This window comes from Falco cherrug, chromosome 12, assembly GCF_023634085.1.
Source record: "Falco cherrug isolate bFalChe1 chromosome 12, bFalChe1.pri, whole genome shotgun sequence".
Classification (NCBI taxonomy): domain Eukaryota; kingdom Metazoa; phylum Chordata; class Aves; order Falconiformes; family Falconidae; genus Falco; species Falco cherrug.
The window spans coordinates 28690944-28718383 of NC_073708.1; the positions used below are offsets into that span (position 1 = coordinate 28690944).

The window sequence follows — 27440 nt, forward strand, 5'->3', positions numbered from 1 at the left end:
ACATGTTATTCCCTGTTATCTGATATAGGACTTCTAGTTTTTAATTTTGTTAACCCTTTTCCTCTCATGTAAAGATGCAAGCCAGATTTAAAGTTGAAAACAATTCTGACAGTTAAAATAGTGTTTCAAACACCAATAACAGTAAATGTTCAGATCCTAGTAAATGATCAATGGGTTGCCTGAAAGTAAAAATTAGATGGTTATTCTCAAACAGAAACGTTTCCTGGTGTCCACATGCTTCTATTGAACAGTACCAGTACATGTCTTTGTACAGTCCCTGATCTCCATGTTACCTAAAAATAACCATCCTACGAGGGATGCATCCTTTGATAATAGCAAAGATTAGTTTTGCTCTGAACATTGCTACACTGAAGAACTGTAAGAATGTCAGACTCAACAAGACAAGCAAATCGCAGCATGTGGAATTTGAGGTTTATACCTTATAGTAATAATCTGCCCAAAGTCCAACTCATAGTTGTTTACTTGCGCAATAAAGATGGCAGCCACCGCCTCGTAGAGCGCCGTCCCATCCATGTTGATGGTGGCTCCCACAGGCAGCACAAACCTTGCAATCCTCCTGTCCACATGGTTATTCTCCAACAAGCACTTAAAAGTGATAGGCAGTGTGGCTGAGCTGCAAAACAGCAGAGAAGCACACATTGAATGTTTTTATTTCTGGGGAATGTAACAAATTGTAGCAAACCTTCTCCAGGCAGGATAAACCTTACACTAACCATCTGAACACTGCTTCTCATTCCTTGGTCTGCACATGTACTCACTCGTCGTGTAACTCACTCCTTTGCTTGAGGGAGGATAAAAACAATTACATATATAAATTCTGAGTTAGTGTAAATTTTGCTTCCCCAAAATTAAAAACATTATTCTCTCTTTCCCTGTTTCTGAAGAAAAGGGACAGAAATCCCACAGAGGCAGTATTGTACACTCTAATGCAAGACAGGTGAAACACCCTATGCAGCTCATTAGTAAAATCTCTAAAAACTGTTCTGCACTCATGGTTTCTAAAAAAGTTTCCTTCCAGGCCTTCTGAAATAGAAAGCCATTTTTAAACAGCAAGAGTAACCATAAATCAAGGAAAGGTACAAAGCAAGAAAGGCTCTTAACTCACTGTAAGGGAATGCTGCATAAATGCCCTTAGGGACTGTTCCCCTTCTCACTACATATTGACAGTAATCAGATGACCAGTTTAAGGAATGAATTACAGTGCCAGTGAGAGTTTACAAGAGACTGGAATGCTGCTTGGGTTAAACTCTAAAACAACCCAGTGGGCAAGAGCTCTGACCAAGAAACTGCTCTTTTTGCCACCGAAAGCGTTAATGCAGTAACATCCTACCTCATATGTCATCAATTTATTTCTGCAAGGGGTTAGGCAAGGATCTTATCAACAGCACACCTGAAAATAAAAGCTACAGACCAAGCCCCTGTATTCACAAATACACTGTCTGGGACAGATCTGCCCGTGCCCCTTGTGTGGCCTGTAACAATCACATCACTGCAGGTCATATAATAATGTGTACATATGTAAATGAGATATAAGTACATATGTGTGTGGAATGGAATGGAATGGTATAGGACTGTTTGACAGGTATTAATTTTAAAATGAGCTTAAGGTCTTCCAAATCTTACTTTTGTTTTCATTAACTGAGACAATTCATTAAATATTATCTGGTCATAAATTTCCTTGGGTTTGATAAGATGCATGCATTTTTAAATAGCAACACACCTAAACATGTTTATATTTGATCAGCCTTTTTGTAACATTCTGCATTTCACCATATGCTATCACATTCACTAATGTGACCTTGCATTCAAGCGAGCAAGGGGTTATTTTTTATGGTACATCAGTTTGTATGGAAAATAAGTATGACCACTGAAGAAAATATATAAATTTCAAAATATTTGCCTTGTTATGATACTAATTTTAATATACTGCTTGATTCCTGAGACTAATAGATGTAAAATAGCAAATTCCTTCAAAATTATTCCAAAGTTACCTCTTTAAAGAGATAAATGGTTACAGGGGAAATATTGGTATTATTATACTAAAGTCTTTAATGTTCTCTTCTTATGTGATCTACACACCCCAAGTCATGAAATATAGGCATCTTTCTGTTAGTTGGGGCAGTTCAGATTGCTAAGTCACTGTGTGTTGTGAGCTTCACATTAGCAATGTGGCTCTGATATAAATCTTATAGTTACCATCATCTGTTCTTAGCTGAAGATAACACATTTGACCTACAAATTCTTTCTCAGTCAATACAAATCATAGAATCATAGAATCATAGAATGGTTTGGGTTGGAAGGGACCTTAAAGATCATCTAGTTCCAAACCCCCTGCCATGGGCGGGGACACTACAAAAGCACAGATTCCTAAAACTCTGAAATCATGACCACAAGTTTGCAGGAATGCATTAGCAAAATGTTTCCATGAACAGGGGTTATCATTTTGTATTTGTGCAAGCTGTTCTTTGAGGAAAGTAACAGTGTTTGGAAAGGAAAAGCAGTTTCCTGCAATAGAAACACAAAACAAAAAAGACAAGTCTATGCTTTCATTATGATATCACTGTTTTCTATAACCTTATAAAATCTGATTGGTGAAGGATTTACTACAGATTGGCAGTCACTGCCATGAAAATTTGGACAAAAGTAATTCTCTAATTATGCCAATAAACTTAAAGGGCAAGGAAGCAATAGAAACCTGATTACCTCTGGTAACTGGAGTATATTAAACTTTTTCATTCCAGCAGTCCTAATATTTAATCAACATTTACTTCTGAAAAAAACACACAGCAAACCATAATCCCATAAACTACACATTAGATGTAATTTCTGTCTTGAGCATATTTATAATTTTTCACACCTTCATCTGTGAATAACTGAAATTCTCTACATCTTGTTTACCATAAAAAGTTCATAAAATAAAAGGATGAGGCTGGGGCTCACAGATAATGTAGAACTGAAACCCCTGGTGTAGCTGCAACTAGGAGCAGACTACCACAGTAGCACTTCTAGATGTTCTTAACTATAGACATGGCTAAGAAGCAACTACTAAACTTACTCATTATCTCCCTTCCCTGCCGCTGCTTCAGTTGTGGAGGGTTACCTGTTTTTAAAGACAGCCTTTCCTCGGCCATTTGGCTTTTCTTTAACGAAACCCTAATTTCTTTGTGGGAAAAGGAAGAGAAAAAAGTAATCTTACAAGGCCTTTCCACCTTGTCCACACTTTGACATATCAGAATTTTAAACCTAAATGTCTTCCTGTTCTGAGGGCAGAGACCTGAGCTGTGAAATGTGCAAACTTTAACTGACTGACATCTTCTGATTTGGTTGAGATGTGACCGAGTGTGTAAAACAATCCCACAACACCAATGACACAACCAGCAAAATCTGGATGTATTTCTACTGTTGTAAACAGAATATGTGACACTGCTTTTGCAAGAATTAAATTTTTAGACTTCTGCATTATTTTACAGATGCAGGTGTTTCTTTCATTTTAATTTCATGCTGTTAGAAGTCAAATTTCTAGGCCACATAACTAGATGTTGGTTTTGTTGTTTATTGAATATTATAATAAAAAAGAAAATAGGTAGAATATTAGTGCAATGGCAATGAAAAACCCTGTGCACGATTTGAAAAGGAAGCAATTTCCAGTCCTAGCACATGCAACTACTACATACAGTCTCACTCAAATTTATGACATCACATCTTAGAGCTAGTAGGCTGTCTGTCCCAACTATTCCTATTGAAAGATTTTCCAGGACTTCCTGTTCAGATGAGAAATTTAATTTATGATCTAGATGTACGCTTGTCAATTTCCACTAAATTTGCTTTAGTGTGCTTTATCCTTTTCTCCTTGCACAAATCAGTCCAGCTGTTACAACGTGTTGTTAGAAAACAGTTTTGTCCCCTCTCAGCCTGGATTGACCCAATCAGACTTTTTAAAAAAGTCTTCTTTTACAAGATTGCTACTTTACATCCCTGATTACCCTTTTCAACACCTTTTTCAACCTGAATGAACTCTTCCTGAATATATGTGACAAAAGTTATGTGAAGTATCCTAGGAAACATTGTCTTGTTCAATGATGGTTCTTTTTTACTCGTAATGTATCATATGGCACATACCAGAAAATATGTGTCTTGTTTAAGGCTTTGGCTCTTGGTGACCCACAGCTGGCAATAAAAAAAAAACAAATACTTTCCTACTGTCATTTTTTAATTATATATAATTATATAATATATAATTTCAGTGGCTGAAGAAAAAACATTCTCAAATATATACTTTAATTTGCCTTTCCAGTTAAATTAGGTGAAATTTGTTTTCTTGAAAGCTGCTTTATCTAGTGTTAAACAGTGGAGCAGTAACATGAAAGCCTGACATGTAACATTTAATAGAAGGAAAAAAATACTCTAAAGCACTGATCTTAATCTGCTAAGTCTTTTAAAAACTGTCCTAAAGCTTTCAGCTAAGATGCGAGGTATATTCTCCCAGCACTAACACTAACAATTAAAAATACATTTTTAAAGTCTTATCTCAATTTTGGGATAAACTGCCGCAGCTGCAGAGACTGAGCATAAGCTAATGCTGGATCAGGCCAGGCTCTTACTAGTGTGAACCACAAAGACGGCTAGTCACCGTGGAAGAACAGCTGTTCAGCCTACTCTGTTTATCTTATCATTCAAATGCATTTTGATATTTGCTCAAAAAAATCAACAAACTGATCTCATCTCCCTTTTGCTAAATCTGCCTTTAATTTACACTGTGCAATAGCCAAGATCTTAGTGTTTCATAAGCAGCAAAACATTTGAAAAACTCATGTTTTATCATTTCACTTCAGAGAAGATGAAAATTGCTTCTTTTCATGGGTTGTACCGCTGAGAAGATGCTGCTTTAATTCATTAACGATATGGAAAGATGACCTAAAAAATAAAAATCCCTCTTGCCATTGGAATGAAGAAAGCTAAGATCAGGGGCGATGTGGGGGGAAGAAAGCAGCAAGTCAGAAATCCACAGCTACGTGGTCTAAACAGAACAAAGCAGGGCAAGGTGAGCAATGACAGCACGTGTCCTACACACCTTTGATGTAAAGAGGAGCTGCGTACATTGCTACGGATGCCTGCTGCCAAAGCCAGCCTATACTGGGGCCAAGGGCCTCGCTTCAGGGGCTGGCCGGCCAGGTGACTGGTGCAGGGACTTGGTGCTAGTTGTAGGGATTGAGTTCATTGTGTCCTAAATGATCCACCAAAGGAGCAAGAGATTTTCTTCTCTGTCCCTGCCTCTCCAGTAATGTCTGTGTAAACTGAAATATTGCTGTGATTGCAGTTTCTGGAGAAATAGAAGGGGTCTGAGAAGGGGGTGAGAACCTTTCACTAGAGGGGAAATGGGTTGAAATACTGTTCAGATTCAACAAATTCATTGCCATGAGACAGCTGTTTAGTGGTTTTCAGGTTCCCTTGTGTTACATTCTTTGGTTTTGTACATGGTATTGTTTTTGATTCTTACAGTTTGACTTCTAGCTTAAAAAGAAAGCTTTCCACAGGTGCAGACTAGCTGGAATGAATATCAGAACACTGATCTGTGGTTTTCTTTCTGTCTTTAGATGTAGACATGAACTGACACAGAAAAATCTCCAAGAAACACATCAGTACACTTAAAACCAACTCTTTGTTCTGCTCTAAGATAATCTGAAAATCCAATACCCGCATTATGAGTGTTATATAATGCCCCTGTGGCAAGTTTTATTTAACCAAATACAGATGTGTTGACTGTCAGGAGAAGCAGCTCGCCTGTCCAGCCCCAATTATTTGTGCATGTTCTTTTGGCAACAGCTCAGTTATGTGCAGTATCCATTCCTTTCAGTGTAACAAAGGTGAAAAGTTCAGATATCTGTAGACAAGGCACTGCTGTTTTAGCAGAAAAAACATGAAAAACCATGTTGGGCCTGTGTTGGATTTGCAAAATACACTGTTAAGAAGGGGAAAACAGAGCTACACCCATCAAACATGCCCAGTCCCCAAATCGGTAAGTTCAGAGCCTTTCCTCAGGACTCACCTTAACTTTGGTGGTACATTAGCTTCTGACAATAAAGAGGCTAAATCTGGTAGCAAGTCCTGCTGGTAATTCTTGACAGGCTGAGCTGCCAGCTGATGCCAGAGCTCTGTTCCCAAACTACACCTTCTCTGGGCCTGTAAATATGTAATTATTCCTTGCACAGTGGAAGGGAAGAAGGCACAACCTCAAAGGAGTCAGTATCCCTGGGAGAGGGGCTCTCTCCTGGGAGCTGGAGCACAGGAGAGTCAATGTCAGCACAGGTTTAAGGGAAAGCGGAATTCCCCATGTATTCCCCAATGTCAGTGGGCTCTCTCACATCAGCTTGGCGTAAGGAAATGGGGATGATGAAAATCTCAAGTAAGGATTGGTTTACCTTGAAGAGACTCGGCAGAGAGAGATACCTCTCATCAGTTCTGTAGGTTGCGATTTTTGCTTTATAGCTATGCATGATGCCTGCCTAGCTCTCCTTACCACACTGGCTTTTGGGGCTGTTTCCTAGAAACCCAACTTTCCTGATGAGGAGCTGAGTTCCAAGATGAACCATAGGCATTTTAAGAAAAATTCTCTTCTTCTAGAAAAAGAGAATGAATGGAATGGCATAGATTAAAAAACCTGAGTTATCAGCAATAGAGTTCTTCAGAAACGGAATTCTTAGAGAAGCAGGGCAGATAGTCAAGTGTGTCAATGTGAACCTGATGAACCTTTTCCAACACTAACACCTTTGTGTGCAGAATTAGCATCTTACTTGAATCTGGGGATGTGACGACATCTCAAGCTACAAACTTTTTATGTTCTAATAAAAAAAAGCTTGCGTTAATTATTTAAGCCTAATTAGAGTTTAGCACATAATTTTTTCTTGATTTTGTATTTCACAGCATGTTGCTCTTTATAGGTCATTTTGGAGCAAACTGTTATACATGAAAACACCTTGTAAAATGGAACATAGGGGGAAGCCAATACCTTCCAACTGTACTGAAATAATCATTCCTAACTCTCCTTTTAATTCCTATACATTTCTTCTGCTCTGCTTACTCCTGGCCTACCCACTGTACATATAGTCGTGAGAGAAACAGCCATCTGCGCTTGACCTTCCTGTCCCAAATTACTTTGTCAGACCTCGCTAGAACTATAAAGAGCCTAATCAGGCCAACGGGCCACGGATAAAAGTCTAAAATTTTTTATATTTTTAAAAAATTTAAAATTGCTGGTAAATTTAAAAGGATTTAAATTTAAAAGAATTTAAAAGGACCTAAAGTCCTTTTCCCAAGTCTGGCATGGGTCTAGTACAACTTAAGTTTTCTCTTTTTCATTGTCCCTTCAGTAAAATAGAGATTATTTCTCTTTTAGCATTGACAGTAATTATCACATCGCAAAGAAATGTTCTGTAACAAAAATAAGTTTTTCAAAAGATTATACAAAAATTAGTGACATCAGCTAATCTGAGTTCAGGGAAGTTACACTGTTACTTGTCCATATATTTATTTACTTAGATAATTTGCAGGAGAGTTCCAGATTTCTGCAAAACTCACATCATTATTTATCAGTGATGATGCCCTGTGCAAAGCTATATGTGCTGATTATATAATGGCCCTTATTAGACTGTGAAAAAGAAGTTATTTAAATCATTATTGACTGTTTTCTGAGAACTTTTTCTGTCTATGTCATTCCTGCCTTTTCCTTCTATAATCCCACCAGTTACAAATGCACTTTGTTTCTAAGTGGATCACTCCACCGTAGGAGAGATTAAGTGAATTCTTCCTCAAGGAACTTGGGAAATCATAAAGACAAGTAAGATTACTAGCACAAGGGCTAAGAAGCTGGTACAATAGTATTGCCTGAAAGGATATTAGTCATCAGAGCTCAGCTTCCTATAGGAATTTTTGTCAGGTAGAAGTAATCAGTATTTAAGTATAACTAGATGAAGTACTTCTCAGTCATTATTGTTAATTAGAATAAGTATTTTGGCGTTAATAAAGCCTTTTAATTTTTCATTATGTTTCTTTATAAATAGATGTTCCCAATTTATCATTGATTTTGTACTAATTACTAATTTGAAGTCTAAATTAGATAGATGAAGGTAGGTGTTTATCACTAGCAGTCATCATTTCCAAATCTGGATAAGAATTTAGTATTTTCCACTCTTCCTGTAAAATAACAATAATAACTTCAAAAATCCAAAAGCAAAAATGAGATAAAAGAAAGGCATCTTCTCCTTTCTTTAGCCCTCCTCCTTTACAGCTGACAGTAGAAATTACAAATATGTAAGATGTGCTAAAGAGACCTATTTACCTGGCATTTTCCGCTTGTACTGTGGCTTTTGTTACTGCATAAAAAGCGGTAGGTATAGCTGCTCTTGTTACTTCAGAGTAATAAGCCTCCAGCCACAGATGCCATGAAACTGTATTTTCATGATAACAGCTACATGAAAATGATATTTTGTCATTCTTGGCTCCACTCCATGCAAGTCAATTCCAGCCCTTTCAAGCACTTCTCATGCACCAGTTTATCCATGTTGGGAGTCATTTTCATAACCAGTTCACAAGCTGTTTCCCATTTTCACTGTACCTTTGTTCAGCTACGGTTAAAACTCATTGTACATCCTCCCTAAAAAGGATGCAAAAAATATTATTTCTTGAGCAGAACAACTAAATACTTTCCCAGTCCTGGACAATAGCTTGCAACCACAGGCTTTTCTTCATGTACTAAAACACAAAGACTAAGATGAGTAGAAAGGGTAAAATGTTTCCATATGACTGAACTAGGAGGTTCTCCACTAATACCAAAAACTGAAGTCTGGACAAACTGTGTGTCCCTTATATATATTAACTTTGTAGAAGCACAATGTGTGTTTTATGAAAAAATATCCTTATTTATTTTCTAGTCCTTTAAGAAAAAACGGTTTTGTCCAATATTTTTTTAAACTGAGGAAAAACAATGTGACAAACATTATTGTCAAATGGCTCCCACATAACTTCCAAATGTTGAGAGTCACATCTTTTAAAATTATACCAGTGAATTGTACACAGGCCATTGTTCAGCGACAAATATATCTGCTCCAGTACAGCTATAGTGTGCCTTTCCCAAAAGAAAGCTGTAGTAAGCAGCTAGCAAGTATTTTATTGCATCTGTCTAGAAACAGTATAATACCTGGAGGATGTGGCCAGAGCAATGAGCAAGGCTTGGAGAATCCCTCTGATGAAGACAATGGGATTCTTCTTGGTGATAAAGAAGTACATCATTGGCAGAATGAACAGCCCATGCACCACCAGGCCACAAACCACCGTAATGGCATAGAAACCCAGTTTCTTCCCAATGGCTGAAGGGTCATCCATTTCTAAGATTTTACCAGCAATTAGGAACACAATTCCAAATGGAAAATACCTAAGCAAAAAGAAAGACAAACATTATTAGGAGAAGCTCACTTCTATCAAACAGTACAAGCTGGGAAAATCCTTCCAGTAGCAGTGCAGTAGCAGCAGCCTGCCTGGAAGTGGCACAGCTGGATTCCGTTTTTTTTACCAGACTCAGCCCCTCTCACACTCGAGGAGTGTGCCTGAAGCACCAGGTTAAACAATCTTTTATGTGGGGTACTCCTCAGCACAGCTGAGGATATGTTGCTAGTCAGGAATTACTTGAAATTTTGTGTTTTGGTTCAGAAGGTAGCTCTGACTTTTTAGCTTAAAGCAGGTTAGTTACCAGGGAGAGGGGGAATGAGTCCTAAACTGTGCTCATGCATTTGTGCTCGTGTTCATGGATTTTAGTTGGAAGCTGTTAAGTAAATGTTTATGTTGCCTTTGGAAGACATGGGAGAAACACCGACATGCACTAGACATGCTCTTGGACTGCCTCGGAGTTTAATTCAGGGCAGATAGTTTCTGAACACCCTCTGGACTGGATGTGGGATAGGTGCTTTATCAAAACTGTTGTGCTTCTGCACATGGATAGACACAAAGCCATGGGTGCCAAAAAGCTCAAGATTAAAAAGAAAAAAAGCAAAACCTGGGGGCATCCAGCTATCTTCTACTTCCAGCTCTGCCATCTTCAGAGACTTGCCACTTCCCCCTCATCCTTCCAGAAATTACTACCCCCTTGGACCCATCTAACCAAGTGATCATTCCCTGACCCACCAGGTAGCCAGAAACAGAGGCTGACTGCTGGTAGTAGGATTCCCCCGCTGTCAGGCTGAGCCACATTAGGAGACCTTCTGAAGGGTGGGGAGGATGCTAAGCTGACTGTTCTTACTGTTGGCAGTCCCTTACTGTTCCTCTGATCTTTGGGGCAGGTGAGTTGGCAGGTCTAGCTGGCTTTCAGTGTAATTCAGGGTTTCTCTGAAGGCTTTTCCTAAGTTACGTGACCTAGGACAGTTCATTGAAGACTGGCTATTCTGCTGACTGGAGACATCTTGAGTGCCAACCACTCTGGGTATATCATCTCCACTGTACCGTTCAGTGCAGAGATAGCCAAGCTAGCAGCAACCAGGCTAATGACAGTACAGTCACATCAGCACCAGAGCCCACCCCTCTCCCGAGCAAGCCGAAGACAGACTGATATTTCTAGTGGAGCAGTGCTGTAAGGGATGGAAGGACCAGTCTGAGCCTCTCATCACGCTTCTCCCTTGTGTGGGCTGGATGTATTACAATCCCTCTTGGCATACCCAAGGGCTGGCAGTACCCCTAGTGCATAAAGCACACACACACCCAGGTATACCATGTTTTGTTATTTGGGAGTAATATATAGGGTGCCTCTGTCGAAATGACAGTACAAGCCAGGGACAGGATGTGTGTGTATGTATGCTGAGGCCCTGCAAAGCTAAGGATCATTCACCCTCATTTCTTTCCCTGGAAATAAGTTTATGAGATTTCTGTGCACCTTCTTCTGTTGAAATTGCTCTTTAAAAAAAAATAAATCTTACTGAAACGGTTACTTACCAAACTGCAACTGCCACTATCTTCATGACAGATTCATTTAAACACTGGCAAAAGCTGACCAAAGGAACGCCACTGTTCCCCATTCTTCCCAACATTATACCTGCAAACAAAGGCATTCAGGTTCAGTTTCTCAGGTGCCTCCATGCAAAGCCCCAGTGCTTTCCCTCCCTGCTGTATTTCAAAGTGAACTAAGTGGGAGATGACTGGAAGAATATAGATCTTTGTGCTGTATAAAGAAACATGGTTATCTGAAAATCTCACTTTACAGAAACAGAAGAGCGTGGGGGAGCGAGGCCACAGCCTTGCGCTTTATCTCCATACAGGGCTTTCTCCCCTAGCTGGGTCATTTTTCATTTGCAGTTCCCTGGCAGTTCCCCTATGGAGGTACAAACTTTGGTGCTGTAGATCTAGTGCCCCTGGTAGCAAGCCTGTTTCCTTAACTATCTTTCATAAAGCCCTGAGAAGGTTTTACCTGCTCTGAGGGATCCATGGAAGACAAACTGAAGAACATTTTTCTAGCAAAGGAAGCTGTCTTTGCCTGCAGTCTGCCTTACTGCTGTGCGTGGCCTACAACTGGGCAGCACCCATGAGATGCTCCTGGGGCAAAGCCAGTATTTGAGGTTTGTTCTGGTAACGGGGAGTTAGTAAGGGAGCCTTCATCTTATTTTCAGTAGTTACCTGTCTACATAATAACAACCAACCCTCGTAATCAGTCAGGCTTTGAAAACTTTGTAAGGAAATGGAAATTCATGGGAAGAAAAGCCAAATTGCTATACAGACTAACCAGCAAAGAAGAAAGCAAAGAAAACCCATTTATGTGCATCCAGTGCTCAGAAAGGAAAGAAATACAGCTCTAGGATGTGTCATCTAGCCATATGTTCTCCAGGCGGTGTTAGTTTCCAATAATGCATATAAATAGATGTAATTTTCCTATATTGTTAATTTTCTGCCATCCCTCCCTGAAAGGATTATAAATAACCAAATTAGTTGCTTAAGGAAGCATTTCAAAAATTAGCTGCACCAAGTGAGACTGCCTTTGAAGGGAGTTTCATGGGAAACAGGGGGCTACAAGTGGGGTGCATGCTGCCACTTGCTCTGCATATGCAGTGTCCTTCCTTGGAACAGAAGTCTGTGCTCCGTCCCTTGGAGCCCACATCTGCGCTTGTGAGCCACGTTTCAGGCAGCACCGCTTCCAGGGCAATCCCCTCCTGAGGCAGGGAGGGAGGCTGTCAGCTGTCTTATCCAGGGATTTCACAATAACAGTGCATTCAAGATGTGAGTTTGTAAGCCTGTTAATATTCATCTAAGCTCTAACTTTTAGGTCAGAAAACAACACTTTCATAAGCATGTTGCTCATCTTTGGTAATAGGACATTAAATATAGTTCAGCTCTTGTAGCCTGGTTGGTGGCAGTTTTACAAGAGTCTTACCTTCTAATTCTGTGTAATGCCAAAAAGAAGAAATGCCTTCTTTTTCATTTTACAGGAATAAATGACATTTACTCTTTAAAACACTGTCCTACCTAAGCATGTGGCTATTGGTGGGGACAGACTGGGGAGCAGGCAGGACTGGGGCCTCCTGTTTGCAGCCCTGACGTACCAAGTTCCACTTCAGTGAATAAATAATGTGTGCTCCTCCAAGAAAAAATGACCAGGTGTCTCAGTGCTTAGCCACTGTCGTTATCTCTAAAAGAAATTCCTGCACACTGTGTAACAAGAGGTGGTACAGCCAGTCATAGCTGAGCTCAGCATCCAGGCTTTACATGCGTTGTGACCTCACATTCTGCCCGTCAAATGTTGCCTATTGTAATGCATGTCTGGCAAAGAAGTCCAGTCATTCAGGCACAGGATTTATTCCTGGACTGAGATTACTAAGTAATTCAACTCCTGCTTCAGGAAAAGAGTTAGCTCAAGTCTAAACTCTTGTCCCTTTATGCTATTCTTATGTTTTCAAGGGCCTTAAAAAAGCTATAGAACTCATACCCAGCCTAATGCTGGTTTTCTATGCCAAGGTGGTGTGAAAAGGCCTTTGTGCAAATAAGACTTAGCAAAGGTGAGCAAAACTATTACAAAGCACCAAGGCCTGTATACTTTTTTTTGCAATAAATAAAAGCTTTGGAAGGATGCTCTTCTTTCACAGAGATTGAAGGCACATGTCTCTTGTTTCTTTGCCTCCGTTTTGGGGTGGTGATGCAGAAAGATGAAGACAGTGACAAACGCTTGGCTGCATCCTTCATTCAAAATGACAGTCTGAAATAGTCACTGGTAGATGACAATTTTTGAGCATTTAGTGTTCCAGGTTTGTTCGTGGCTGGTACAGTCACAGGTGACCCAGCAGCCGGGACTATGCTGTACATGGCAGTACCGGTGGTTACATTCTCTGTACATCGGCCAGGAAGAAACCATCTCTCAGCTTTCGTCTCTTGAGCCCCAGGCCAGCAAGACTTAGGGGCATGCTGAAAGTAACACATTCAGTTCCGGGAAGACAATAAATGATCTGTTCTCAGAAGCATAAAGTTGCCCTTGACCCTAATAAGCACATTTAATTAACTAATTCATATCCAATACTTTTTGACTGGAATAGTGTTTGCTGTGACATTGTAGTTTGGGAATTGACAATAAAATACTACAAACTGGGGGACAGACAGTTTCCAGCAGTGTTGCATATGGAATACCACCCACTGGAGAAACTGAGGGAGACAAATCTGTTAATTCCAGGCTTGATTTTTGACCCCTTGTGCTGGTATGAACCATAATATAGTAAATGCAAAGATGGTTTACAGAACTATCTCTGTTGACCAGACTAACTTCCAAGAATAAATCTAGATAAGTAAAATCTGATCAGCGGGTTTTTTTTAAATCATCAGAACTTTATGATTAACTAAGGCATGTTTGTTCAAATCCTTCTTCCAAATCCACTAACATAATATAAGACACATGGCACCAATTAGTTCCTCCAGCAAGTTAAACTGAATAAATTAGCCAGATAGAAACTTTTAGAAACCACTACGATAAGGTACTAGATAATATATAAGTATCAGGATTGCAGGATGGCAAAAATAAATCAAGAAGTTTCAATCAAAAAGAAGATCCACAGATTTAAAACTGATAAAACTATACACCTTTGTAGCTCATTTATTCAAGATACCACTGAGGCTCGTTATCCGAGTTGGGTTCTTACAGTGACAGTTATATTCTATACTAATCATGTGGTAAAAATGTGACTAAGAATGAGTAAGAACAACAGACAGGGCAGGTTCCAGGGTTGAAGTAGTTTTCTGCCTGGTGAATGGAACTTCAGCCAAGGAGTTGGTCTGGGAGCAGGTTGTGTTTGGACTGCCAGCTGCAGGGGTGAAACATCCAGCCATGAGAGCAGGGGGTGTCTCAGCCTGATGCCCCTTGAACCAAGAGCAGTGTGGGAAGTTCTTTACTCCTGTAATACAACACCTGGAGCTCTGGACCTTGAAAGTGTACTAACTTCTTGCGCTTTGGAAAGAAAATTTGCTACGGACTTGTTTATTTCAGAATTCCTTGAAACTTTGTCTGGGATTTTTGCAACTGTCCAGAGAGCAAAACATAATATTGGCAGAAGGGCCATGGGTCTGACCTGGTATAGTAATTTCTACCTCCTCTAAGCACGCTGTCTTAGTGTTTCTTACAGTCTGGAAAAAAGCAGTTCACAAATTAAAGCTCAAAGTAATCCTGAAAAATTTTAAACAAAAATAACATAAGTGCATACACAGAAAACAGAACTGCATGGAACAAAAGTCATCAAGGATTTTGAAGGTTTATCTTAGAAAGAATGGGAGAACGGCTCTGTAAGTCTTGCCTCTTTCACCACAAAGTTTAGACAGAAGCAGTTAAAAAAGGTGAGTCAAGAACCCAAACAACCCAACCCCTATATTCTTCTCTTAAATGGATACTTGGATTATTACAAATCAAACATGTCTGAAACCTACCCATTGTGGCAGAGAATATCACAATCCCTAGCACATTCATGCCGTCACTAGTGCCTGGTTCTGATTTGTAAATCACTTCAGGAGGGGGAGTGATATCCAAAGCAAAATTCTGGACATTGGATCCATTCTCGTCCTGGATTCCATATATTATAATGCGACGAGTGGTGCTTTCAGAAGATGCTTTGTTAGATTTAATGATGGGAATACTCTTAGTGCGATACTGAAAGAAAACAAAATAGTCTTCATTATAATATCCCAGCAGGAATTAATAGTTTAATGAGACCTCCTAAGTGCTCTGTTTCAACAAGGCTGCATGTTAAAAGGATAAGCATGAAAAGAAGAATGACAGCTCCTGTCCCTATGCTGCTAAAATACATTAAAACAGTTGAATTTTTGGAAAAGCATAACAAAATTAGAGGTTCATATAATCAGACCCTTGTGCAGCAAACACATCATCTCCTGATAGAGCTACTTTTCTATAAAGACATAATTGGAAATGACTCCCTAGAGGTTGAGCGCCCTTCTCTGTCTCGTCAGAGGTAATGTTCCCATAAGATACTCCCTCAGGTAAAATAAATATAGCCATGCCTCTTGCTCACTCAGAACTTTTAGATGAAGTTTTCTGGCCAAATTCCAAGCTGAGTAATTAGATTCCTCCCAAATACATTATTTTCTTTCTTTAATTCGACACAGTATATTCTGTTCTTCCTTTGCGCGGTGTTACTGTGTATTCTTAGAGATTCCAGCTACCCTGTGGCTGCAGTCCTGTATTAAGAGAAACCATGCTCTAGCTGAACAGCACAAATTGTTATACTTCTCTACAGCACCTTTCTCAGGGTCCTCAAAGACCTGGCCTTGGGTGGAGGTGGAGCTGACACAGGTGTGCATGTGTACTCTCTAGTCACACTGTCATTTTATGCTTGCTTGTTTTGCATTCAGATACCGAGGCTGCTGAGGCTAATGGGAAGGGACTCATTAATTCCTAAATGCTGAAGGTACTAACAGTATCTGGAGTAATACACAATGTCTGTATCTGGATTCTGTTTTACAAAGATTCATGTTTTATATGATGCTGGCTCACCTCTTTCATCAGTGGTAAAAGGAATATAGCCACTTACCTGCTTGAATGTGGCCTCAACAAGATTGGCTGGAAACATGTTCCTAAAAATGAACAAATAGAAGAATAATTTCTATGGAACTGAAAACAACTTCTGTTCACTGTGTCTCCCATGGGTCTCCCATGATAAATCAGTTACTCGCCCTCCTAGAGAGCAAGGGCTGGATGAGTGCAGAATGCTACTCTCTCCCACTCATGCCGTACAGCTGTACCTGACTGAGCAAGGCTCCACAGAGAGACAGTTCCTCAGAATTAACGTTTTGGGACTTGCTTCTAAATACCTGGAGTAAGACCCAGGAGCTCTAGTTTCAGTTTCTGGCTCTTCCACTGTCTCCATATTGTAACTGGGGCAACATAATTGCTATAATTTCCTTCCCCATCTGCTGACTGGGGAGAATAATATTTCTTTATTCCCTATTTTGTCTTCTCTGCTTAGATAATGAGCTGTTCAAGACAGAGTCAGGGTTCAGGGATGTATTCCTGATACTCCTGGGTACTGTAACCTACTTTGGGTCTTCTAAGTACTCCTGTGAGATAATTCACAAACTGTAGTACCTCCTGATACACTTTCATCACTAAAATCGTAAGTGATGTAGACTTTGCAGTGGTTTGGTCAAGAACAGTTTGCTTTTCAAGAAGAGGATCTCATTCCTGATTAAAAGAATTGAGATTAGAGCTGTACAATCTCTGCTAAATTGTATTTTAATATGGTTCTGAGGCTTCAGAACAAGAGCCTGAAGTGAGGCCAACAATTTCATCTTTGCTCACAGCTGCACTACAGAAGAAGACAATGACCGCACGCTTTGAGATCTGCAGTGAGACCAATAGATTTTTAATTCCCAAAGGGACTTTGTAATCTTTTCTGACTTTCTTTGTATCTCAGTCCATAACACTTCACCCAATAATATCTGGAGCTAATTTATAACTTCAGTTTGAGCTAGATTACTACTTTGCAGAAAGACATTCAATCCTAATTTGAAATGGAGAGCACACCCTCTACAGGCTTCAAAGAGGAATCATAGTATAATTGAGCATAAAAGCTAAAAAGTCATATATTTCTGTGCAGCATTTGGAAATCAAGATTTGTGTGATGATTCTAATAGGATCATTTTCAGAACTATTTTATTTTCAGCCCAAAGCTTCTGAACCTCAGCGCAGAAGACAGTGACAGTCTATGACCCAGTTGTATGCTTTAATATACATTTATTTATGCAAGGAGAAAATCCTGAATTCTCCAACCAAAAGACTTTTTATTCAAAGTCCTGCCCAAGCCCCAAGACAGTACACCAGTCAAGTATAAGTGAAAAGCCCATTCTCATTCCAAAGAGAATTGCTATATATATATATATGTATACAGTTAAAGCATGCTGAACCATGACATTTTCCAGACCACTTTCCTCTTTGCAGCAGCAGCATATACTTGCTGCTAATGGAGTTTCAGCAAGAGCATGCTGAGCAGCACTGGCTTAGAAAAAACAATTTTATTGCTATTTTAAGTGATAATAATGTGACATTATGGTTGCACTTAAAATTATGAGGCAGATTCTGTTTCAGTAGCATCAGGCACTGAGAACACTTGCTACAAAGAGATAATTAATTATCCTTTTCAGGGTAAAGCAGAGGGAGAAGAATTTTAATTAAAGGGTAGTAGTGCTGTCTAATGATTGAAACAGAAGACTGCAAATGAGACAGTTTTCTTGGCCTGCTGTGTGAAAGCAGAAAAATCACATAAAAAGGCATCATATGTCATTTTGATAAGGCTGTTGCTTTAGGGCAAACTAGTGTTACACAGAGAAGTTACTACCAGGCAAGATATAAGGCTGATGCACAGCACTTTCGTTATTCTTCTTTACCTGTCCTGGCCTTTCCTCACGTCAGTACCGGTGAGACAGTTCAGATTACCTGCCCCTTGCAGCCTGATCCGCTACATGGCATTTCTGAGGGATAACAGCATACACCAGCTGTACACTGCAACATCTCCTTCCATTTTACCAACGCTGTTTAAAAGTCCTGGCTATGATGATAGCTGTATGCTATGGGGATGTGATAGCAGAGGACAGCAGCTTTGGACATATGGAATCATATAATTGTTTGGGTTGGAAGGGAGGTTTAAAGGTCATCTAGTCCATCTTTCCGCATAAGGAAATTATCATGTTAAGAAGGTTTAGTTAAATTAATGCAATGCCTTTGTACACACTTTCATTTAATTGGAGTGATGTAGCTTAAAACACTTAAGACACAGTATAGTGATGTGGTTAGTGATGAACACTCACTACACTCAAGTAGTGCTGTATGTCGGAGTGCTGCACATCCATCAACAGAGCTTTCACCCTGGTAACAGAGCAAAGCATCAGGTTATATCTGCAAGTCATCCATAAAGCTGATCATTCTCTGGTTCAAATGTTGAATCTGCAGCCAAAGCAAGACAGACAACAGCCAGCTGTGTATCACTTTCCTATCAGATGCAGACACAACCTTCTGCCTGAGCCCCAGGGGCTTGGCTGACACAGGGGACTAACTGATGAACAGCTGGATGGAGCTGGACCTGGGAAGATGGAGAGGATGTTTATAGGAGGGGGAAGCACTGGAGTGTAAAGATGGTTACTGCCTTAATATGCCTCATAAGAGAATTCTGCTTCCAGATTGTTAAAGGCTTCATTAATACTAAATCACCTTTGTTTTGTGATTTGAGATAATCAGATGAAAGGCGCTACAGGAGTGCGTGTGTGGTGATTGTGCTCTGACCTGCTGTGTGAATGTGAAATATTCTGAAAGCATACATGCACACTGAGGATTTCTGCACAGCTCTGAATATGCATGTCACGTATGAGCCACTGCTTTACAAAGAAATATGAATTGAATTGCTGATGATTTCCACTTGCTCCTTTAGTTTTATAGTCCTAATTAGTAGAATTAAGAACAATTAAGACTGCTTGAGAAAGGAAATATCATATGGTTAGTAGCTAGATTAAATGTTAGACAAATTTGTCTAACGTTTGGAGGATTAAAGCATTTTGTTTCTTTATCATTCTTTATCCTGCAGGAATTACAACTATCCACTTAATACTGGATGCTGGAATTCTCCCAGTATTTTTTAATATATTATGCACTGTGATCCAGCCTTTGAGACTAGCCTTACCAAAGCTACACAGTTTAGCTAGTGAAGGGCTGACCTGAATATGTTTGCCAGAGCTTCAGCTTATTTTTTATTTTAAGCTGGTTTACTTGGATTGAAAAAATCCAGTATTAGCCAAAATTTTGTTTTGTTAATTAAAAACATTCAAGAGAGCAATTGGAGGATAAGAACTCTAATGGACTAAAACCAAACAATGGAAAGAAAGTATCGAACTGTCACCTAGATCTAGGAGATGACTGGGAGTTTTTGTTGGTTCAGTCAAGCCTCTTCAGAAACACTTGATAAATTCTTGCTTTAGGGGTATGTTTTGCTGTACATTGATATTTCCAGCCATGAGCTGGCTGTTTGGCAGGGATCTCCTGGGAATGTTTCAGAAGAGACTGAAATGAGACTGGTTTTGGAGGATTTGACTTATTATCATGGAACTGGGATAAGGAGGTCTGGCAGGATCCTCACAACTACCAGCCAGCCTGGCTACCTTGGGGCAGCCTTCCTGTGGGTCTCTGGCCCACCAAACCTGAGCACTGGGGAATGCTTGCTGGGGTAGGAGCTTCTGTCTAGCACAAAATCCAGACAGTTGCATTTGCTCAAACACATTACAAAATTAATGGCAGGGTGTTGCAGCCTGTCAGCCTCTGCCCACCTATTTTCCAGGCATTCAGCCTGCAATCACATTGGCCCCTGCAGATCTCTACTAGCTTTACTGCAATTCCGGACAAGATGAAAGATCTACTCACATGGATCTGGTGTCAGGATCATAAAGTGAGGCTGCTCCTCCACTCAGAACAGCACAGTGTTTATCACTGACATATTTTGAATTAAATATACTGACAGGCAATATTGCAAGCTGAGCTAATCATTGCTGTCACCATCTATAAATGCTGTTGTGTTTATTCAATTAAGAAAGCTAAGCAGGTAAAATGCTTCTCAATTTCCAGCATTACTTTCAGACTGCTTACAAGATACAAGACACAAAATAATAGTGGTAGAATTCAGCATTCCTAGCAGAAATAATTTTACATAGTAATAGGAAATTAAATATAGAGAATAACAGTGAGTGAGGCTGGTGTGGAACATAGATAAACTTAGGTCTAAGACAAAGATATGAGTGTAAAACAGAAACTGAGACACAGAGTTTCTGGTTACATAAAAAATTCAGAGCTAGATACTGCCTGCCCTGTGGAAGGACATTTCCCAGAGCATCTTCTGCTTCAGGAATTCTGCCAGACAGAACAGAGGCATTCCACACCAGCTAAAAGAGTGAATGTGCATGAAAATTCAATATCAGCGCAGTGAACCTTCTACAGATTGTGAGCTATTGAACAACAGCTGGCACAGCACACCTGGCCTGCATTTGCTGTGACAGCAGCATCTATGCACAAGTGACCTGCTAAACACCTTGTCTGATTACATCCTGCTGTGATGGTTCTTTCCACTAGCAAATTTTGGAGTGCTTCCTTAATTCTGTGTGGTATAAGAGGATTCAGATGTAAGGATGTATTGAGTTAGAAGTGTGTATATATAACTAAGGCAACGTGTGTTCTGTGGTTTGGTAGCCATGGAATTTGATGAAAATCCTGACAACTTGTATTAAGTATAGACAGCACCTGGTCTAAGGAGCAGTGAGGGTGCAGCTTCCCATTACACACAGGACTACTTAGCACCTTATCACTGCTGAAAGTAGGAGGTCATCTTTCCTTCTCTATTGTCTCCCAGCAATTAACCTACCAATTACCACTATTTGCTCAGTTTTGCTCCCCCAGATTTCTGCGGCTTTAGGAAGCTGAATTGTGTTAGGAAGCCGTTTTTCAGCTCAGGCTGTGCCTTGGCACTGCCCTGCCCACAGGACATGGGAGCCCTCTTGCTCCCTTTGGAAGGTTTCTGACTCCGAGAACTACAGTAGTGATAGGAATATCAACACTGTTAAACTGCTTTACTACTCATGCTGTTAGCTGAATTGTCCACAGAATATTAGCCTACAGCTACTGGGGTAGCCAGTTTGATGGCTCCTGGGTGACTTCTATTAGAAATAATACGCCAGACTCTGGTTGCAGTTATACTACTGAATATCTGAAATAGTCATTCAGAGTCCTGACTACAACATCTGTTAACTCAAAGCATTCAGCTTTTGCAGATCTTTTTATTAAGAAATTAGGCCAGCTGCTCTAGCATAAGAGCAGCCACAGGTATGGCAGATGCTGTTGCCTTGACTCAGAACACCCATTCCCTCTGGGGCACTCTGCTCTGCAGCAGCAATCTGGTTTTGTTCTCAGACTTTGATGTTATCAGTACCTAATCCCTGCCACACCAGACAGCCTTTGGCTGCAGTCCCCCATGCTGTGGAATTACAGCCACCAGACAGACTGGGGTTTTGCTACATACGCGTCCTTGTAATATTTTATTGGCCTATATTTACGCTCGGCATAAAACACCTTTGGACACTCTGCTCTCAAATCTGAACTAGCATAGCTGAGCCTGCAAGAACATTGCTTTAAGACTGGTTATTTGACAGTATTCTAATACTTCAGTGTGTGAGATCTTACCCTGTCACTCTATACATCAGGGATACAAAGAGAGTAAAAATGGAGTCTGAGTAGCTTGACATGACAACTTTAAAGTTTCCAGGTTTTACGGCTGTGCACAGGAATGAACAGCACTCTGGCTCCTATTTACTATAGGCTGAGGCCCTTCTCAGTGACATTATCCTAATCTCAAAAATTTGTTTCCTTTTGCTGTCCTTTGCATGATTTCATCATCCACTGTGTAGACTCCTGACTACTGTTACTGTACCACATGAGCCACAAATCCTGTCCTTAGTCATATGTGTATACCTCTGAAATACTTTCCTGCTGGTGTCAGTGGGCTCCATCAGGGTTTGCATTCCTGAAATCAAGGGAAAAATTTAATTCAGCAAGACTGAACAAATGACCTATCTCAGGGCCCACGGGAGGATGCATCTTGCACATCAGTATTCACCTCCTGTGCCTCATCTCTATTCTCAGTATCAATCTTACTACCTCCTGCTAAAAGGACCAAAAAAGGCTTTTTCAGAATTAATGAGGCATTTAAATCCTCACTATTGTGATAAAAGATACTAACAGAATGCAAAAATTACTGATTGGGTCTAAGTCATTTTGTCTTGCTAGTCTCTTTTTGCAAATCAGAGCAGAACTCATATTGTGGAATCATTTTGCCAAACACATGGACTTTTTATCTGTCCTGAGGGTGACACTTCTGCATGGCCTTTCAGTTCCAGTAAGGGATCTGGAGGGTGAACCTCCTTACCCCACTTCTTCTGAAAGAAAATGTCCTGACACAGTCCCAACAGGGCTATGGCTTTCTGAGAAAATAATTCTTTGGAGTGGAAGCACAGGTGCATCACATCTTTAGGAATCTTGAAAAGGCTGAATCATATCAAAGGTAATGTGACAGGCCCAATGCATTTCCACTATGGTTCCAGCAAGGTGAAGTTATTTCATAAAAAGTGTATGTTTACACTGGAAGATGTCCAAGCCAATTGTCAGAAGGATGGATGATTTATTCCCCTTCAGGGTTAAAGCTTTCCCAATGCAGTTTTAGCTCCTGGCCCCTGTGCACCTCCACCTCTGTGACGAAGGTCTCCTGACCAGAAAGCAGAAACTGCTTCATAATCCATCTCCCCAGCACTGTTTTCATCATGGAATTATCTTTTTTCCATATTGGTTTCTTTTTGTGCCAAATAGGAACCACACATTTAGGGGCTTCAGAATCCTTTGTAATACTTGAGGTTCGGGCTTCTGTGCAGGCTGAACTGCTTAAAAATTAACTAGAAATGAACATCTGGTCACATACAGTGCAGAACAGTGATGGCACCAGGCTGATTTTGTGACATAAAAGAAAACTGGCAATCTGAAATGAGTAAAAAATGGTAGTTTGCCATAGGGGAGAGGTAAATACTTACAGTACACAGCAGCTTTTGGCAAAAGATACATGAATGTAGGGCAAAGTTATTTGAAAAGGTTCTTTCATAGTTTAAACTCTGGATCATTTTATGCACTCAAACATCTTATTGCATGTAAATACAATTCAGTCTTCAGCCATTAACTTTTAAAAGGGTGATTTCTGGTTTTGCACAGCCTGGACTTTTTCCAAACTACAGCAGATAGTGAGTTTCTCCTGCCCTATTTTCAAGAAACACAATTTCAATAAAATAGAATATAGCTCTTAGCTTGAAAAATGGGAAAGGAAATTATTTTAAAGAGTGCTCCAGATTCCCATGAAAACGTAAATCCTTTACAGTGTTTATATCCTCTTCTAACTATTAATGGTATAAAAACCCAAAACCCCTCTCTTGGTTAAGCCAGATTGAGTTTCCGGGTACCTGCTGTCAAATTGGATGCAATCCTGAATATTCAGTGGTAAAATGCTCTGACTTATCCTTCCAGTAAACTTCAGAAATGTACCAATTTGTGTGTCATGGGTTAAGGCACGATTTGATCCTTTATTCACAGAATTTTTTTATTTGGAGCTTTTGAACTGAATAAGCTTGCAACGTCATGTTGTCAGTTGATACTTAAGAAAAACTAAAATGTGTGTGAACCTTGCACTTGCTGGTGCCCAGATTTGCACATACAACAAACCTTATATAAAACAGGAGGGTGAATGTCCAGTTTGGCTAGGATTTGTTTCCTCACGTGAATGTTTATGGTGTTTGCTTTTTGTTATTATCTCATAAGCCAAATTTTATTTCCCTCAGTGACAAATGCAAGTAGCATGATTTAAGTTGCAGCAGGATTTACCCTTCTATATCAAAGGTATTTTGATAATGGCAACAGAATGTGGTGGAAATACTACCAGCTAATATAAACAGTGTGGTCCTGAGTCATATATCTTGTTTTACAAGTGTTCATCCCCAGTTTATAGACATTTTCTATTCTGCTTGTCAGGTGAATATATGTTGCAGAATTAAACAAACCTCAGTATTTTAAATTGAACACTTATTTCTGTAGGTATGTCCCTTTTTGTTCTTTTGAACAAAACACTAAGTCTGAATTATTTTTAAAAATTTTACCTTGCCTTTTTTCATTTCTTAACTCACAAAAGACTACTAAAAATTCACTTTTCTTTTTGGGGACATAGTACAGAGTCAATTTTGGTAATTCACACAGGAAAAAGAAGGTAAAGATGTGTGTTGATTCACTGCTATTACTTCCATTGGGGTGCCTCAAAAGCCACATTCCTGGAACAAGACCCCTGCTAGGTCTCATAGAGCTCAGAATATTTCCCCTGGCACCACAGATTTTTCTGAACAATCCTCAGTAAGGTAATTACTTTTCCATATGTCTTGGTTCTCTAGCTGTAAGAAAGGAAAATGGTCCTTGCCTACCTCACAGAAGTATTGCACATCGTGAGAATAAATACATTAAAATTCATAAAGCACCAGATGCATTAAAAAGAACAAGATGATCCTTAGCCTGAGGATTTATAGTTTGAAATATGGAAGAAAATATACTTTCATGAGCCTTGCAGTGCTTGCACCAGAAACCTTGAATATAATTACAGTAGATTTGTACATCTGTCTCAAAGTAGTAATAAAGTGGCAGCTAAAGAGAGAAGCATCATCAGAAGAGTCTCCTGCATAGCTTCAGACTCACAGCTGCATTCTGAATTACTTGTCCTTAGGCTGGGTCCTGGCACACTGCCAATAGAGAGGGCCATGTTATGCAAGGGGAGGTTCCTGCACAGGTACAAAGGTGAACTATGTAGTTATACAGGTATCTTCCACAAGATAGCAGAAGATGTAGTTGGTTTTAAGGTGGATCAGATTAAAGCAAAAATTCAGACATTTAAGGCCAAAGCAACACTAAGCATTTTAGGTATAAAGACTAATTGAATGTTGACAACACTTCTATTTTGCTGCATTCAGTGGTGCCTCTGCCCAGATTGAATCTAGAAGTAAATCAGTAGGGGCAGATTCATATCCACAGATCTTGTCCCCAAACTCTTCTGGCTCCCCTTAGAAAGGAAGTCTTTCAGGTACTGCTGTTTAGCACAGCAAAAAATAGTTGACTTGTGCATACAATTTTTGAGGCATGAAATTCAATATGTTGGTAAGATTATATATTTCCTGGTTGATGTGAGGTTTAGAGCCATTTTAGAATTATGCAGTTCAGTGTCACTGTTAGGTCCTAATCAAGTCATATACACTGGAGGTTTTATTGCTGGGGATTTTTTTACGTAACAGACAAATATACTAGGGAAGCACCATCTGCAAAATAATGCAGAATAGTAGTATTATTATTGATTAACGTTGCAGATATTTAGGATGACCATGAGGCTCTGCAGTAGTTCTTGGTTCCATTTATTGCTAAATCAGTACATTCTTTAATTTCTGATTAAAACCACTTCTAAAAGCAAAATCCTCACCCAAAATGTCAAGAAATTAGATTTCTAGCAACATCCTCCCTGCCAAAAATTCCAGATGTACCAATGTCATATATCACATCACAAGAAATAATAACACATTTCATAATTTTAAAGTGGCTTCAAACCTGAAATCAGTGAAGGTGAATATGTGTATCACCATGCCAACAGTCATACTTTTAAAATAAACCCCACAATTAATGTCACATATATCATCTCTCCACTTGTACATTTAGCATTCTTCATTTGCAGAATACCAGATATTTCCTGTGTAAACTTCTGTGCACATATGCAATTGATAAATTGAGAGGAAATTAATGAATTGAGAAGATAAGCCAATCTGGGCTGAAAAAGATGGTCTCCAGCTGTGAATGGAAGTGATTTATCATTGAGCTAAAGGATCAGCTTTTCTAGCTCAAACCAGCAGATACATCATTACATTTAATCCAGACTTCCACATTGATATTTAGGAGGTTTGCAACTGGCTTCAGCAGAGCCAGGATTTCACCCATACTGTTTGCCTAGGCTGAAAGCCTATTCCCCGCAACTGTGTTATTCTTATTTATTTATTTAGTACATGTGATTATTTCTGTAGTGGAGGAATAAAAGCCATCAGTTTGTGCACTCAGGGTAGAAAGAATCAGATGTGACTGCTGCAAAAGGAGAGTGAGCTTTATTCTCTCTTTTTAAGCTTTGGTGATGAGAGTTGTCCCTTGACCTGTCATTGTTGACACCTATCCAAACCAGGGAAGACTTTAAGGTTTCACAGATTAAAAGTACACATTTGGCTGGAAACATGAATACCTGACATATGCATGCAAACTATTATCGTTTGCTCAGGTAAATGCTTGTAGGAAGTGAAATTATAGATGAGACTTTGAGATGTTTAGATCAGGACACAGTATTTTTACCTGCAGTGAAGCTCAGCAGAATAAGTATTCCCAAACCTCACCACTAAACCTGTGGTGTACAGGGACTAGCCAGGCAGAGGTGAAGAGATGAAATCGTAACTCGGATCTCAGGTTCCAGTCATACAGACATTTGGTCATTTTATGCAAACATAGTACTGTGGATCTGAATTTAGATTTTACATGCCCAAATTACTATTCATCCATGAACTAGCTTACTCTGGGTCTCAAAAAGCAACTGGGCTGGTGTGAGGAAGGGGATGAGAGCCTATGGTGAGGGAGACCCTTTTCCAGAGACAGCCCTAAGGTCAGTTTGGCTATAACATTGCACCACATCTCACTATGCCTTTACTTGTCTAAGACTGAGATCTTAGAAACAGCTCAGCATGCCAGAAAGGGTTTCCAGACACTGCCACTGTGAAGATAATCATTAAGATTCTGTTTTATCAAATTCCCTTTTACTTCTTATGCTACTCTGTCATACTAAGGGATTCAGAGCTCCAGTAACTGCTTAATTCCTTCCTCTTGGTATATGAATTACAGTCCTTTATGCAGCAGAAACAGAATCACGTGACTTAACATTGTATCACAAACATACATGTATGAATTCCACTGCACAGACATCCTGCCGAAGTCACTGGGGAGATACAAATGCCATGAAGTGAGCATCTTCCCATTGCAAATGAAGATGGTGGCTTTCTGGAAAGCTACAAAAGCAAGTGCTCTCAGCTGCTGCTCCATGACTAATATAATTTGGCCTGTTCTCAGTAAGACATTGATACAAGAGAAAAACATGCAGGTTTCAGATGGCCTGGCTAAGAGCAATTCAGAGGAGAAAAAAAAATTATTTTTATAACCTTTTCATTCCATTTCCTTATGATTTGAGGTCCTAGTAACTCTAATTAAAGTATTTTGTGTTCTGACA

At 39.7% G+C, this 27440-nt stretch overlaps 1 protein-coding gene across 3 annotated transcripts in view; it reads right to left on the reverse strand.

Moving 5' to 3' along the window:
• Positions 1–27440, reverse strand: part of SLC1A7 (solute carrier family 1 member 7) — a 54603-nt gene that overhangs the window by 10394 nt on the left and 16769 nt on the right. For all 3 annotated transcript variants that reach the window (XM_027806977.2, XM_027806976.2, XM_005440368.3), the window contains exons 4-8: positions 16071–16113; positions 14953–15172; positions 10996–11095; positions 9215–9448; positions 440–634 (exon numbers count right to left, since the gene is read on the reverse strand). In XM_027806977.2, coding sequence (XP_027662778.1) covers positions 440–634; positions 9215–9448; positions 10996–11095; positions 14953–15172; positions 16071–16113 — 792 coding nt within the window. The remainder of the gene's footprint in view (positions 1–439; positions 635–9214; positions 9449–10995; positions 11096–14952; positions 15173–16070; positions 16114–27440) is intronic.